At 44.2% G+C, this 16,651-nt stretch overlaps 2 protein-coding genes across 8 annotated transcripts in view; one reads left to right on the forward strand and one right to left on the reverse strand.

Annotated features, from left to right (window-relative positions):
* fbxl15 (F-box and leucine-rich repeat protein 15) overlaps nt 1–16,651 on the forward strand; it is a 19,825-nt gene continuing 3,174 nt past the window's right edge. Inside the window, exons 1-5 of one of the 6 annotated variants that reach the window (XM_007899400.2) lie at nt 1–86; nt 2,902–3,064; nt 3,543–4,045; nt 4,756–4,964; nt 9,602–10,173. In XM_007899400.2, coding sequence (XP_007897591.1) covers nt 43–86; nt 2,902–3,064; nt 3,543–4,045; nt 4,756–4,945 — 900 coding nt within the window. In that variant the 5' untranslated portion in view covers nt 1–42 and the 3' untranslated portion in view covers nt 4,946–4,964; nt 9,602–10,173. Of the gene's footprint in view, nt 100–2,901; nt 3,065–3,542; nt 4,046–4,755; nt 4,965–9,601; nt 10,174–16,651 lie in introns of those variants that run through there. The other 5 variants (XM_007899408.2, XM_007899424.2, XM_007899432.2 and 2 more) reach the window with 5 other exon arrangements.
* cuedc2 (CUE domain containing 2) overlaps nt 5,993–16,651 on the reverse strand; it is a 22,268-nt gene continuing 11,609 nt past the window's right edge. For both annotated transcript variants that reach the window (XM_042336997.1, XM_042336996.1), the window contains exons 5-9: nt 16,357–16,499; nt 13,062–13,232; nt 8,754–8,818; nt 7,906–7,966; nt 5,993–6,784 (exon numbers count right to left, since the gene is read on the reverse strand). In XM_042336997.1, the coding sequence (XP_042192931.1) occupies nt 6,638–6,784; nt 7,906–7,966; nt 8,754–8,818; nt 13,062–13,232; nt 16,357–16,499 (587 nt within the window). In that variant the 3' untranslated portion in view covers nt 5,993–6,637. The remainder of the gene's footprint in view (nt 6,785–7,905; nt 7,967–8,753; nt 8,819–13,061; nt 13,233–16,356; nt 16,500–16,651) is intronic.

The raw sequence follows: 16,651 nt of genomic DNA on the forward strand, positions 1-16,651 counted from the left end.
AGGGGAGGACAGGGGGAAGACAAAGGCTGAGGCACAAGGCGGATGTGGTGCACTTGGAGAGAAGGGGGTGAGTGTCATGGAGACAGGTGAGAGCAGCAGGTGAGCAGCCGGTTACACTGTTACACTGTGACAGGGGGTGTGTGTGTGTTACACTGACATGGGGTGTGTGTGTGTTACACTGACAAAGTGTGTGTTACACTGACAAGGAATGTGTGTGTTACACTAACAAGGAATGTGTGTGTTACACTGACAAGGAATGTGTGTGTTACACTGACAAGGGGTGTGTGTGTGTTACACTGACAAGGGGTGTGTGTGTTACACTGACAGGGTGTGTGTGTTACACTAACATGGGGTGTGTATTGCACTGACAAAGTGTGTATTACATTGACAAGGTGTGTGTGTGTGTTACACTGACATGGGGTGTGTTACACTGACAAGAGGTGTGTGTTACACTGACAAGGAGTGTGTGTGTGTTACACTGACACTGACAAGGTGTGAGTGTATTACACTGACAAGGTGTGTGTGTGTTACACTAACAAGGAATGTGTGTGTTACACTGACAAGGAATGTGTGTGTTACACTGACAAGGTGTGTGTGTGTTACACTAACAAGGAATGTGTGTGTTACACTGACAAGGAATGTGTGTGTTACACTGACAAGGAATGTGTGTGTTACACTGACAAGGAATGTGTGTGTTACACTGACAAGGTGTGTGTGTGTTACACTAACAAGGAATGTGTGTGTTACACTGACAAGGTGTGTGTGTTACACTAACAAGGAATGTGTGTGTTACACTAACAAGGAATGTGTGTGTTACACTGACAAGGAATGTGTGTGTTACACTGACAAGGTGTGTGTGTGTTACACTAACAAGGTGTGTGTGTTACACTAACAAGGAATGTGTGTGTTACACTGACAAGGAATGTGTGTGTTACACTGACAAGGTGTGTGTGTGTTACACTAACAAGGAATGTGTGTGTTACACTGACAAGGTGTGTGTGTGTTACACTAACAAGGAATGTGTGTGTTACACTGACAAGGAATGTGTGTGTTACACTGACAAGGTGTGTGTGTGTTACACTAACAAGGAATGTGTGTGTTACACTGACAAGGTGTGTGTGTTACACTAACAAGGAATGTGTGTGTTACACTGACAAGGTGTGTGTGTGTTACACTAACAAGGAATGTGTGTGTTACACTGACAAGGTGTGTGTGTGTTACACTGACAAGGTGTGTGTGTGTTACACTGACAAGGTGTGTGTGTTACACTAACAAGGAATGTGTGTGTTACACTGACAAGGTGTGTGTGTGTTATACTAACAAGGAATGTGTGTGTTACACTGACAAGGTGTGTGTGTGTTACACTAACAAGGAATGTGTGTGTTACACTGACAAGGAATGTGTGTGTTACACTGACAAGGTGTGTGTGTTACACTAACAAGGAATGTGTGTGTTACACTGACAAGGAATGTGTGTGTTACACTGACAAGGTGTGTGTGTGTTACACTAACAAGGAATGTGTGTGTTACACTGACAAGGAATGTGTGTGTTACACTGACAAGGTGTGTGTGTGTTACACTGACAAGGTGTGTGTGTGTTACACTGACAAGGTGTGTGTGTTACACTAACAAGGAATGTGTGTGTTACACTGACAAGGTGTGTGTGTGTTATACTAACAAGGAATGTGTGTGTTACACTGACAAGGTGTGTGTGTGTTACACTAACAAGGAATGTGTGTGTTACACTGACAAGGAATGTGTGTGTTACACTGACAAGGTGTGTGTGTGTTACACTAACAAGGAATGTGTGTGTTACACTGACAAGGTGTGTGTGTGTGTTACACTGACATGGGGTGTGTGTGTGTTACACTTACAAGAATGTGTGTGTTACACTGACATGGTGTGTGTGTGTTATACTAACAAGGAATGTGTGTGTTACACTGACAAGGAATGTGTGTGTTACACTGACAAGGTGTGTGTGTGTTACACTAACAAGGAATGTGTGTGTTACACTGACAAGGTGTGTGTGTGTTACACTGACATGGGGTGTGTGTGTGTTACACTGACATGGGGTGTGTGTGTGTTACACTGACATGGGGTGTGTGTGTGTTACACTGACAAGGGGTGTGTGTGTTACACTGACAGGGGGTGTGTGTTACACTGACATGGGGTGTGTGTGTATTACACTGACAAGGTGTGTGTATTGCACTGACAAAGTGTGTATTACACTGACAAGGTGTGTGTGTGGTACACTAACAAGGTGTGTATTACACTGACAAGGTGTGTGTGTGGTACACTAACAAGGGGTGTGTTACACTGACAAGAGGTGTGTGTTACACTGACAAGGAGTGTGTGTGTTACACTGACAAGTGGTATATGTTACACTGACAAGGAGTGTATTACACTGACAAGTGGTGTGTGTTACATTGATAAGAGGTGTGTATTACACTGACAAGGGGTGTGTGTTTTCACTAACAAGGTTTGTGTGTTACACTGACAAGGGGTGTGTGTTTCATAACAAGGGGTGTATTACACTGACAAGGGGTGTGTGTTACACTAAGAAGGGGGATGTTAAACTGTGACAAGGGATGTGCTACACTAAAAATAGGCATGTGTTACACTAATGAGTTTACACTATGACAAGTGATGTGTTGCATTGTGACCAGGGATGTGTATGTTACACTGTAACAAGGCTGTGTGTGTGTGTGTGTGTATATCACATTGTAATGAGGGGTGTGTGGGGTTAAAGTAATAAGCGGTGTGTGCTAGTTACACTGTAGTAGTATCGGTCTGTTAGCTGTAGCACTGTGTGTGTGATGTTTCTGCACTGTGAGGTATGCTGATGCAGAGATGTGGGCCAGTGATTGACATTGATTCCAATTCTCTCCCATTCACTGAACAGCAGATGCCAGCTCCTGGACCTGCCTTGGGAGGATGTGCTGGTGCCACACGTTCTGTGTCATCTCCAGCTGCGCCAACTCATCTGCCTCCAGCGGGTCAGCAAACCATTTCACGCCCTGATCCAGGTCTACCTGTCAAACTGCCGCACCCTGGACACTTCTCAGGTAACCTATTTGGAGCACCAGCACTCGATAACAAGAGTTTTCACCTCCCTGTCATACAGCACAGGCTGGATAACAGTACTGTTTCCCCACAGTGACACAGAGATAGGCTACATTACGTTACAGCTCCCTCCGCTTGGTGGATTTTAGCCTGGTCCATCTCCCCTGCCCTATCCTCTCCACCATCGGTGGTTGGGTCTTCAGCCTTTCTGCCCCTTTGGAACTCCACCCCACAATCCCCTCGCCCAGTCCCTTCCCTTGGCTCCTTCAAGGCCAGTCTCAAGACCTTCCTAAATGACCATGCCTTCAGTCACCCTCCTAACCCCCACCCTTCCTGATCCCAATCCCCAGCTCGGGTGCAGATTCCTTGGCTGTCCAGCGCTGTGGGACATCCTCCCGATGTGAAAGGCGCTGTATATATGTCATTTGTTGTTGTGTGTTTGTAACCGCGCATTCTCTCTCTCTGTGCGAATGACGTCAGGTGGGTGCGGACATACCCCGAACCGCCTTCTGTAACCTGCTGAGAGACAACACCGTGCTCCAGAGCCTGGTTGTCTACAACTGCTCCGACTGGCTGAGGGACGGCGAGTTACTGCCCATCATTGGCCAGAACCACCACTTGGCCAAGCTGGACATCACCGGTTGCAGGAACCTGAGCCGGCAGAGCCTGGTGGGCCTGTCTCTCAGCTGCCCCAACCTGCGGCACGTCTCCCTGCGCCAGTGCGACTGGGTGGATGCCCTGTCTCTGCGCAGCCTGGCCGACCACTGCTCTAGGCTCGAGTCCGTCGATCTCACCGCCTGCAAACAGCTGAACGACGAGGCTGTGTGTTACCTGGTCAGAAAGTGCCCCACCATCAAGTCCCTGTCGCTGGCCATAAATGCAAACCTCAGCGATAACTCGGTGCAGGAAGTGGCTAAGCGGTGCCCAGATCTCCAGCACCTGGATCTCACAGGCTGCCTCCGCCTGAGGAACGAGTGTGTAAGGTAAGGTCCACAGACGATTATCATTTACAGTTCCCGGGCTCTCTTCAACAGCACCGTTTTACTCACCGTGTGGAGTCCCATAGGAAAGTGGTTAGTGCACTCACCTCGCAAGATCTAGGGCCTTCTGCTGAGGGTTAAAGATCACCTCTCGTACTTCGCATTGAAGGTTCAAGCCTCAAATCTTCAACTCCCTGGACCTAATCAGTTTAATGATGCTACTACAGTTCTCTATTTAGAAGGTTGGCTTTGGGTATGTGTCTGTGTTGATGACCTCAGTGTTGAGGAGCCTATTTACTTGGGGAGAATGGGGCAGTGTCCCATAGCGTAGACTATGAATTTAACAAAATACACAGTCAACTCACTTTACAGGACTGGAGCATAGTGGTTAGAGCGCTCGACTTGCAAGCGAGAGGGCCCGGGTTCGATTCTTGGGTGGGGCGAAACCTTAGGCAAGTTTCCTTACTCCACACGCCTCCAGCAGCATTTTGAGGCGTTCTCTCACCATATAAATGAGGTGTATCAAAGGGTTAATTGGTCATTCACTTCGTAGTGTCGGTGGGACCTTGTTGGGTGCAACTGTCTGACGTGTTTGCCTGCAAAGCAATCACTGCACAAGATGCAATTTAACTGGAGTGCTCCAAGACATGTAGACCTGATGAAGTGCCATAATTGGGAAAACAACACCATTTTTTTCTGTTATTATTTTGCAGGACAGTGGCTGAGTACTGCTCGAAACTCCAGTCTCTGAAGGTGAACCATTGTCACAACATCACCGAGGGCAGCCTGGAGCCCCTGCGGAGGAAGGGGGTGGACATCGATGTCCAGCCACCACTGCAGAGGGCATTAGTCCTCCTCCAGGATGTTGTGGGCTTTGCCCCATGCATCAACCTCCAAATCTGACCAGGACCATTCCATTCCGGTAACTCGTTCTTCCCTCAGCTGTAATCTTAATTCAAGTGTAATCTTAAAACTGTACATTTTGCGTTCGCCCATAAAGCATACAGTCAATTCACTTTACAGCATATTCTGTGAAGTGCTTTGATACTCATAGAAGACACGATAAGGCGCTATATCAAATGCAAGAATTATTATTAAGTGAGGCATTGCCCTGCGTGAAAGGTGTTATATAAATACAAGTTATTGTTGATAATCTTCATCCTGGAATCCCTTTGCCTTACCCCCTCCCTTGTCTCCTTCAAAGCCCATCTCTTTGGTCATCCTCCCACTCTCACCCCCTTGCCCTCCACCCCTCTTGACTCCAGCCCCTTTATAGTCCGTTCACTTTACAGTATATTCTGTGAAGTGCTTTGAGTCTCAAATGACATAAGACACTAAACCAAGTTCAAGGATTATTATTATATTATAGCCATCTTAAGTGCAAACCCTTGACTGTCCAGTGCTTTGGGACGTCCTCCCAACATGAAAGGCACTACATAAATGCAATTCTAATTGTTGAAACGCTTTCAGTGAACCCACTTCCCTCCCCCACTCCCGCCCACACACCGGGATAATTCACAATTAAAATGATTGGCTTAAATTTTGAAATTCCCAAAGAATGGATTGGAATTCAGCCAGATGTGCTGGAAGTGGACTCTATATATTCCTATTTAAGAGTTGGATGCACGGGAGATTATCGTTAAGTCACATTTCCTAGAAACATAAGCTGGCCTCTCAAGAACTTTGCTTGAAGCACAATTTCTTTGGGTTTGATGTGCCGTGTTTCTTGAGTTCATCTCTATTGAAATTTCTTTTTACAGTCAGCCAGACATATGTGGAAATCTATTACCATGCATAAGAGTATCGAAACCAAACTGAGAATTCCATGCATCCCATCTTCACATGGACTCAACAGGCCTGACTGTTGAGCATTCTGAAACTTTCAAAGATTACAAATCACACACAATGAAAGCCGTTTCCTACAGGAAGAATACGTCTAACTCATGGCAATATGTTAAAATCCTTTTAATTAGTCAAACAGTGGAGTCAAACATTGACAGTCAGTAAATTTGGCCTATCTGTAAGGACAGTGTTTTACACAGGGCACAGTTGTAAGCAGTAAAAATGACAGTACAGACAATACAGCTTCATTTATCTAGCAGGTACGTGCAACAAAATGGCCCTATTGTTGTGATGAGGCAAGTTTTCATTGAACCCAAGCCATTAACCCTTTAGTCCTTTCCAACCAGACTTGTTAACTCCTCCTCTCCCCAGTTGACTATGACCAAATTCTAGTCCGTCAACGAGACCAGCTGCAAGATATTCATTTTCCAACAAGTTTTGGAGCTTTCAGAGAAGCAGTTTTCTTGGACAATAACACGTCAGCAATGGGTGTTGGATTGTTAAACAGAACTGGAGTCTCAACCAGTGGGTTTGAGTTGGAGTCCTGGCTTTTGGCTGGCACGGGGTTCTCTTCGAGATAAGGTCGAGCCAACAGTTAGCCTTTGTCAATGTTGAGAAGTGGAGCACGCACTCTTCGCACACCTCTTGAGCAATCGCCAAAGTTAATAAGACACTGATAAGAGTCCAGAGATGGCCCTGGAGAGGGAACTAATACAATCCAAGAAATATGCTGAGAAGCTCTCTCCCGCAGTCTCAGTGAAATTTGTACTTTCGGGCTGGCTTCAGATTGATGTACGTTTTCTTCATCTCTTCACTCTCGGATTTCTTCGCCTGTGTGAAGCGCTCGCCCTTTGTGCTCACCACCTGATTGTCGATGTAGCGAACAAGCTTTTTAGGAGCCTGGAGAGAAGCAAAGGATACAGCTAATATCCATTTCAAAATAACCCCTTAGGTCTTGAATAAGAAGTCACATGGACAATTTGGACTATAAACCTGGAATTTCCCTTTAAGACTAGGGCATGAATGGCTCAGCGCCCTGGGACATCTTTCCGATGTGAAAGGCACTCTACTGTGTAATTTGTTGTTATTGTTGTCACAAATGATGTTCATGTCAGCGTACCCCAATGTAATGTGAGAAGTGTCCCGAGCTCACACACTGAGAAGTAACACAAAAGACCTCAAAACATCATTGCTCAGTCTAGACAGCTCCATTGTCTAAAACGTTGCTCGTTCAAGTAAAACCACATGGCCTACCCTAACATGGACCAACCTGAGGGGCAAAACAAAACTGATTATATACACTTGAGAGAAAGAAATCCCTTCATCTGGGTATTTATTTAGACTCCATTGTCTGTGGTCTTTACTCCATTTCCTCAACGTTTTTGCCATGTCCCTTTAAATACCCTTTTACTTTCCGAGTATCAATCTGTTTTGCTCTTGAACAACGTAATCCACTACCTATCTAAGGTCTTCTGAGGCAGTACGTTCCTCATTCTCACTAACCTTTGTGTAAAGAATTTTCCGTTCCATCATCTCTGATGGCTCTTTAATTTCCAAGTTACGTCCTTTTATCTTACATTCCTCAGTTGGAGCGGAAGAGTTGTTCCAAACCGTCTGAAAAGCTTAAATCAGACTCACCCCTTCAACCTGCTGAACTCCAATGAACATCGCCACAGTTAACTTAACCTCTCATAGTCTGGCCATTTCCAAGAATCCAAATTAGTCTTGCATAAAAGCCACCTGAAGCTTCAATTAGATTAGACCATACAGGTCACTTGTTAAGACCATTCCAGATGTTTCCTACTGCATTTGTGCAAACTTAGAGCCATAGAAATTTACAGAAGGCCATTTGGCCCATCACATTGGCTTTTGAAAGAACAATCCATTCAGTCCTCTTTACCTGCCTTTTTCCCTATATGCCTGCTGGGTATTCCTCTTTTGATACCTATCTAGTTCCCTCTTGACTTTCTTATACAAGTCAGATATGTCTGCCGCAAAATATAAATTGGATAAATTCTTACCTCTTTAGGCGCTAGAGGTTTGTGAACTTTGAGATCTTCCTCATTGTCTACCATCATGTACCTGAAATGACAAAGCATATTGTGAACTGCCCACCAGTGCAAATGCAATACATGATCACAAAATTGATTTGGATAAAGACCCTTCAGGCCATCTAATCTTATGTTTCCTGAACACCCACTTACTGTCCCAGTGTCCAATGTTCTGGCCTCAACCACCTTTCCTGGCAACCTGTTCCAGTCATTAATTATCCTCTGGGTAAAGAAAACCTTCCTGGTGTCTGTCCTGAATTTGCCCTTCACAACTCTAAACCTATGTCCTCTTCTGCTATTTTAGAGCACCCTAAAATAAGGTTCTGGGTTTACTTTTCCAATACCATTTAAAATGTTATACAAATCCACAAGGTCACCTCAGGAGAAATCTTCTCTCAAGACCGAAGGACTCAACTTATCTGAATGTTACTTATGGCTCATTTCTCTTATCCTCATAGCTCTGCTCTGCCTCTAGCCCCTTATGTCATGGCAAGTACCTCCTGACGGTTCGGAAGTGCGTGCCTGAAAGCTTTCTGCATGAAATATGCTGATGCAAACCCACCTCCTAAACACTTGCTCCCTTCTAGACATTTAACATGAAGAATTACAAGACAAGGGCTGTAATATTAGAACGCACCCACCTCGAGGATTAACATACAAGATCATTGCTAAACAAGAGTAGAAGTGTTAGACTAGATGTTTAATACCCGAGAGATTTACAACATACTTAGTTTAAAATACGACTCAATAATATTGTGCTCAAGTATTTAGACCTATACTTGTAGCAATTATGCCTCACTCACTCCTACTTAACTCACTTCTCCAGAATGCTTGCTTTGAGCTTCTTATCTGGCGCTGGAAGACTCGTCTTCAGAGGCACTTCCTAACACAAGAAACAAATTGTATGTAAGTGACTAGAGATAAATCATTTATAGCACAGAATTTTAAAATTGTTGTTCGACGTACTCTTTCTGCCTTGGCCGTAAATGCTGGTGGCCTGGGCTGAGCAATATTTGGCAACTTATTCTACAAAGGCCTGTCACATGCCTTCCTTATTTTTTGGTCAGCTGGATATCTGATACATATGGAAACCGCTCACCGTGCTTAAGAATATGCAAATCAAAAAAATAATACTAATTTGGTCAATCAATCCACGACTGTGTGTGGGACACTGCCGTGCGTAATTGGCTGCTGCGTTTCGCCCACAAAATATGCAGTCAATTCGTTTTACAGTATATTTGAGACATCTCGAAGATGTGATAATACGCTGTATGAAATGCAAGGATTATTATTATTTTGTGGGCGAAACGCGGCAGCCAATTGCACACAGTGTACCACAAACAGTCATGCATTGAGTGACATTTTATTTTGTGGGATTATTACCTCGAAAGCGAGCCACCATACGACTAACAACCGGGTTCCTACTTAATGCTAGGTAAACAGAGGCGTGTGGAGTAAGGAAACTTGCCCCACCCAGGAATCGAACCTGGGTCCTCTTGCTTGCAAGGCGAGCCTGCTAACCACTATATTACGGGACTCCACAACTCGCATTGCCTAGCAAGCAGACTACTGCAGTTTTGCCTTCTGAAAGTTACTGTTTGGATGAAGCATTTTTGAGGGAACAGGCCAGTCAGTTGTGGTTTTAACGGCCCATGTCTTTTCTCAGGTCAGATGGGAGTTTTGCTCTCATTGGAGCATTCAAGTGGAAACCATTGTGAAATGTGAAGCGTGGCCCAGCCAGTTACCAACGTACACTCCGCACAGAAAACAGCTTCCAACCACAACCAGTGGAGTCTGTTTGACAGCCTTAGGTACCTGCTTGCGTACACCTGAGCAAAGGGCCCCTCAAGATATATCCAAGTGACCACTGTGTATTTTTACCCTATCCTGTAGTACAGGTGGGTCACTGAAGGTGCACTTAATATAAAAATACACGGGATTCGTGTTTTAAGTGAATGTATGCTATTGTAGAGAATTTGCACAAAAGTCGAAAGATGTAGATTAGACATTCAGATAAATCACTGCTGCTGATTTAAAACTGGCATCTTATAAATGTATCTGCCCTTTGGGGAGCGGGGGCAAAGGGTACACAAGACATGCATGAGTCAATTCCATAAGTAGCCCTTTTCCCCCATCCTCCAACGAAACTACAATCCTGTAAATACTTGGCTTTTCATAGCATCTCTCGAGTCATAATACTTGAGTGAAGAGTGTAAAATAAAGTGTGTGTCAACCTGCCACTATCGTTTCTGAGTCAGAAGGTTGTGGGTTCAAGCCCCACATTGGGACTTGGAATCTCATAGTCTAAGATGACGTTCCACTATAGCGCTGGGAGTGCATTGCATTGTTGGAGGTGTTGTCCTTCGGCTGAGACATTAAACCGAGGTCCTATCTGCCAGTTCAGGTGGATGTTAAAGATCTCATGGCACTATTCAAAAAGAGACAGGAGTTTCCCCCGGTGTCCTGGCCAACAATTCCCCAAATAAAATTGGTCACTCACTCCATGGCTGTTTGTGGGACATTGCTGTGCGCAATTGGCTGCCACGTTTTGCCCACAAAATATACAATCAATCCACTTTACAGTATACTGTTCAATTGGAAAGGGTTTCCCTAATAGCTTATTGCTTGTCAACCTGGCCCAGTTGATAGATCTCCCTCAGAAGCTTGGGCGGTCAAACCCCCTCCCATCAGGACTTTAAACTCACATAGTCCAATCTGACACTGGGGAGCATTGCATTGTCAGAAGTACCATTCTTCGAATGAGATGTTAACCAAGGTCCCGTCTGCCTGTTCAGGTGGACTTTAAAGATTCCATTGTACTTTTCCTGACCAACAATCCTCCAGATAAAAATGACCATTCACTTCATTCATGAAACATTTGTAGGACACTGCTGTGTGCATAATGTTTTCCTCAGTCTCCAACTAAATACACTCTCTACACTTCACAGTAAATCTTGTGAGATTTTGTCTTGATGTGACAGGCACAAGGATTATTATTGGTACTACAGAGAAATCTCCCAGTGTAGCATTTAGCCATAAAGACTGGAAGACTGGAGATTCTGCACTGAATGAGCTAGTATCAGACACTATGAGTGAATTCCCCCCTCCATCCTCCACACACACAGACATACTAGCTAGGGTGAGGAAAATCAACTAGGGTTTCCAGGTGTATGTAGACTGCTGAGGACAAGGCCAAGTTGGGATGGGGGACAAAAATAGAGTCCATTGTGACAACACTTATTGTCAAGGCTCACATGTGAAGCATGACCAGTTGGACATTGGTACCGAAGGGGAAAGGACAGCCTTATATTATTAATAGAATAAACCAAAGTAAACAACAAATTACATTTTCATTGCACCTTTCATGTCGGGAGGACGTTCAAAGGCGCAGGACAGTCAGGGATTTGGAACTGAACCCGAGCAGGAGGTTGGGATCAGTGGGGCGGGGGGATAGGGGTAGGAAGGTGACCAAAGGCGTGGTCCATCTCTAGAACAGGGGGAAAACACCTCTAGGAGATGGGGAAAACTGGAAAGAAAAGAAGTAAAAGTGAGGGAGAATATATCGATGCGTTGTCCATTCCAGTCAATGCTCAGAGAGCACCCCAATTCCAGTCAATGCTCTCCAGTAATCATTGCTCAGAACTTACCTACCCATAATGTTGTCATTGCCCAAAGACACTATCTCTACCATAACCAATGCTCCAAGAACCAGGCCAGACTGTAGCCAATGCCCATATTGTAATGTCTATATTGTAGTCTGTGCCCAGATCATGAAGCTTTAGGTTTGATGGCTAGTTTAACCTTTTGACACATCTTTCAGTAGGGGTTTTCCTGTAAAAGGATCTTTCTACTTTGTATCATCTGTAGGTAGATAGTGGTGGTGTGGGAGGCATTGAATAAAATATTTAAAGAACATTTATTTAAATTGTTATATATATATATATATGTGTAAGTGTTTGTCTCTGATGGGTTGGTTGGGGGAAGGAAACCTCAATAAAACATGGAAAGTAGCACTGTCTGATTCAAACTCGTGTTCATTTAATCGACTTAATTAATTTAGACACAGATCGACATACATTGTTCTCGATAGCAGAGGGATCAACCCTTTGTAGTCAGAATAACAACAACAAAATTACATTTGTATAGTGCCTTTTCACGTCGGGAGGACGTCCCAAGGCACTGAACAGGACTGAAAGTAGTTACAATGACAGTGGGTTGCAATTCCCGAAACGTCAGCCAGGCTGTGCGTTTGTGCCTCTAATGGCATACAATGCAAAAACATGCCTCTCGGCCTATCAAGTCTCTGCTGGTATTTTTCTCCATATGAGCCACTCAACCTGTGCTTGCTCACCTTTAATATTCCTGGTTTTAAACAAGTGCCTGTCTAAAGTACTTATATTCACTGCTTCAGTAACAGTATGTGAGCATTCTAACCATCCGACATAAAGACATTCTTTCCCCCCACCCCCCGTTTAATTTTTTTGTGATGATCTTAAATTTTTCCCACTTGTTCTAGGACTTGCTAAACAGTGGAAATATTAATCCTAATGGGACACACCTAACAGCACTTTAAACTCACAGTTCAGGCTGATGCTCCAATGCAGTGTTGGATGGAGCATTGCACTGTCAAGGGGTGCTGTCCTTTGGATGAGATGTTAAACTGAGGTCCCATCTGCCTGTTCAGGTGTATATGGCGCTTTTCGAAAAGAGAAGGGAGTTTCTCTGTCCCGGGGCCCTGGCCAACAATCCCCCAAATAAAATTAGTTGTTCACTCCATGGCAATTTGTGGAACATTGCTATGCGTAACTGGCTGCTACATTTCGCCCACAAAATACACATCGGTACATCCTGTGTTTCTCCCAGTGCCTTCACCCAGTTAACATTGGTCATTTACTTAATAGCTATTTGTGGGACATTGCTGTGTGCACAACTGGCTGAAACATTTGCCTATATATCACAGTTACTACACCTTACAGTAAGAATGCTGAGGCGACATGATAAGGCATTATATGAAACACAGGGATCGTTATTATATAGCACTATCTTGAAGACTTCAAGGCCTTTTCCAATCAGTTACTCTTCACAGTCAATTCGCGAGCTCTAACGCAGTGATGCAACACACTAACCTTGGTGGCAGAGGTTTCGCTCAGATTCATGGCTCCTTCCATCAGTAACTGCACAGCGTATTCCATGTTGCCCTTGGCCATGGATAGTACATGATGTGCTTCAGAGGCCCTGCAGGAGGGGAACATCTCCACTAGCAGCTGAACTCCATCCTGCACTTGGGCTGAGTCCTCCTGTTAACAAGGCAAAAAGGGGGAAAAACATCTGAAGTGTCACAAGCTACAAGGTCAAACAGGATTTAACATGGGAGATCAGCTACTGAGCTCTTCAGAGCAACAATAACCTCACAACGAGCTTGCTTATTGCAGCCACACAATTCCAACAGTTAAAAGAACTCAGCTCCGCAACAGCAATACAGTCAAAATCACATACGTCTTATCAGTCGGGACTGTGTGACTTACACCAAAAGTCTGAGTTGTAGGGCAAACTAGAAGTCATTAGAAAAATCCAATTTAATCAATAATCTACACTGTGCATGCGTAATCTAATGCAGCCGGTAAACACACCGGTCAAGGCTATGTTTCCTGAGATTCAATGCTTCTTCACCCATTGCCGCAAGAGCATTTACCACCAACAGCTGGAATCACATCAAATGAAGTTCTTCTGCGTGTGGGTCTACGGGTCAAGACCACATTTCCCCTGATTTAGTGCAGCCGGCTGGGAAGTGCACATGTTTCAATGGGTCACGATGTCATTTTCCACGACTGAAGGTAAGCGCAGGAATAATGGAGTCTAAGGGGGGGGTGCGGTGTTACCGAGAACAGGAGGTGATCAATAAGAGTATTGCAAAGAAATCTAAGTGTTTTTGATAGGAAATTGAATGGGACATGGGTGAATATATGACTTGGGCAATTACACGATTTATAAAGCTAAGACATGCAAGTTCGGTTAAAGAAATGCATAGAAAAGCCACAGCCGCCCCTGTGGTTAAGAACTTAAGACAATTTTAACTTGACAAGGTACTGTATGAACCCAACTTTCTGTTCTGTACACTTGTTCAGATAGTGCTGATCTACTGCCAACAGATGGGGCTGTAGCACTGTAGGAGTCCAATTTGTGGCAACAGAACTATAGGGCAGCAACAAAGTCACGTTTATAGGCTGCCGTTTTAAAATGCCGAGCACAAGAGAGGTTCAGATGAACAAGGCCCTTCGGTTCATTTGACTATCATTGTTCCAGAACACCCGCCCTCCCATTTCAGCATCAAACTTCTTTTTAAATTAGCCCTCTGTCCAGGTCCAGCCACTCTTCCTGGTAACCAGCTCCAGTCTATAAGGTCCCCTTTGAGATGGGAATCATCCTCATTGTTTTCCTGTGTCACAGCAATCAGAACTGTACTCCCACAGCTTATACATAGTGAGCGATGAGTCAAACTAACACCCCTAGATTTCTTTCAGCTTTCCCATTGGCACTAGGCCTATATAGGACATTATCGAGTCTGCCCACAAAACCCATTAGCAATGGCTGAGAGTCCACTACACCAAATGCTGGACTTGACAATTGTGGACATCTCCTGCTGGTTAACGGGATACAGGCTTGAGTTTTGGTTCTGTAAGGGGTATCATGCAAGGACACCTTAAACTGACCTCTTTGCCTACTCTCCAGAAAGATCCTGTCTCAATAGATTGAAAGTAGTGCAGCTTAAGCAATGCAGAACATAGCTGTAAACCTGGTTTAGTCTGAAACTCTGTGTCTTAAGAGTTCTTTAGTCTGATCTTAAAACATTGAAGCAAAATGGCCTTACAGGCTAAAACTGGGTACAATTTTGTAGCTCTGTGAGAGATCGGATGAGATGTTAATCCATACAGTCCATACAAATCCAAGTTGTTGTTGTTGTCCTGTCTGCCTGTACAGGTGGACATAAAAGACATCTATGGCTCTATTTGGAGCTTCTCCCAGTGTCATGGCCAACAAATCCCTAAATAAACTTGGTTACTCACTCCATGGCAATTTGTGGGTCATTACTGTGCGCAAATTGTGCAGCCACATTTGCCTATAAAATACACAGTCACTACATTTCACAGTAAATTCTGTAAAGCACTTTGAGATGTTCTTCCAATGTGATAAGGCGCTATATCAAATGCAAGTATTATTATTATTATTGAAACTTTAAGATTCACACTTTATTGGAAGGAGAAATGGTCCCAATAAAGACGCACAATGTGACAAGAGGTCGAAGGCCAGAGATCATTCAAGGATTATCTACGAGCAGAAAACTTGCGTTCTGCCCTTATCTGGGAGTGCGAGGGAGTGCTGGAAAATCTTCTCGAGATACAGTGTTTATAAGTCAGCATGATGAGTAGGCAAACAGAAGAGTTAATGTTCATTTGACATTTTTAATAGATATTTCATTAGTCTGTATGAGGGCAAAGGGTGGGGGCAGATGGAAAGAGCATCATTTTAACAACATTTTCGGCTTGGTACAGCGAGCTTTATAGATTGATCAGTCATTTTTCAAATGTAAATATTTGCTCTGCGCTATGTAGTTATCTTGAACACTGACTGTGCATTTCTCTCTGCTGAACCGATTTGGAATGGCCATCCATGCAGAGCTTATACTGCCACCACTGCACCCTCTACTCCTTGCCCCCACCCCCCCCAACCACCATCGACAGCCGAGAATTCAGTCACCAGGCTCCTGTCCCCCTCCCCAAATCTCTCTGCCTTGCACGCTCTCTGCCTATCTTCAAAACTCCTTCTAAAAAAAAAAATTCTCTTTAACCATTCATCTTCCAATTCACCCTCTTTTCCTGCATGGAGTCCCACATCTACCAAATAAACCATTTTGAGACTTTTCCCTTCAAACCCATAAACTATACAGTCAATTCGCTTTACAATGTATTCTGTGAAGCATTTTGAGACGTCTTGAAGACATGCTGCATTGAAAATGCAACGATTATTACTTAAGGGGAAAATGGTGTTGCTCTCTTGTAGCTATCTGCAGATTCACTGCCTGAAAGCACATTGTCTTTCTGATGAGACATTAAAAACCGAGGTCCCTGTCTACCTGTTCAGATGGGTGATAAAAGATTCCATGGCACTATTCAAAAAGAGATGGGAGTTTCTCTCTCCTTGTGTCCTTGCCAAGAATTGCCCTCTATAACATTGGGCATTCACTCCTTGGCTGTTTGGGGTACAATTCTATGTGGAACTGTCTGCTGCATTTTGGGGAAAAAAAGTCAAATTTGTAAATTTCAAGACAACCACAAAAAATGACATTTGTATAGCGCCTTTCGCTGTCTCAAAGCTAAGACTGTGTGAAGTTGCAAAGCTGTGGTTATTCGATTTGTGACGTACCTTTGCTGTGGCTCCCTCTGCCCCTGCAGTTTGAGCTCCCGCCTCCTTTGCTTGTTCTGCCGTTTCATTTTCTTCTCTCTCACTCACGAGCTCCTCTGTAGGGGATCTATCGTCTCCTGAGGACCCCTGAGGAGGGACGTTTTCTTTGAGGGAACAAGAGAAGACAAAAACACAGGCACAATGAAAATTATTATTTTGCACTTTCTGGTTTCTCATAAATGCACAGTCTGGGTTACCCTAAGCTTTGGCTTTCGTCAACCTGCGCCCAGAATTAGGTAAGCAGGTTGCATTCCTC

Source organism: Callorhinchus milii, unplaced genomic scaffold, assembly GCF_018977255.1.
Source record: "Callorhinchus milii isolate IMCB2004 unplaced genomic scaffold, IMCB_Cmil_1.0 Scaffold7, whole genome shotgun sequence".
NCBI classification, from domain to species: domain Eukaryota; kingdom Metazoa; phylum Chordata; class Chondrichthyes; order Chimaeriformes; family Callorhinchidae; genus Callorhinchus; species Callorhinchus milii.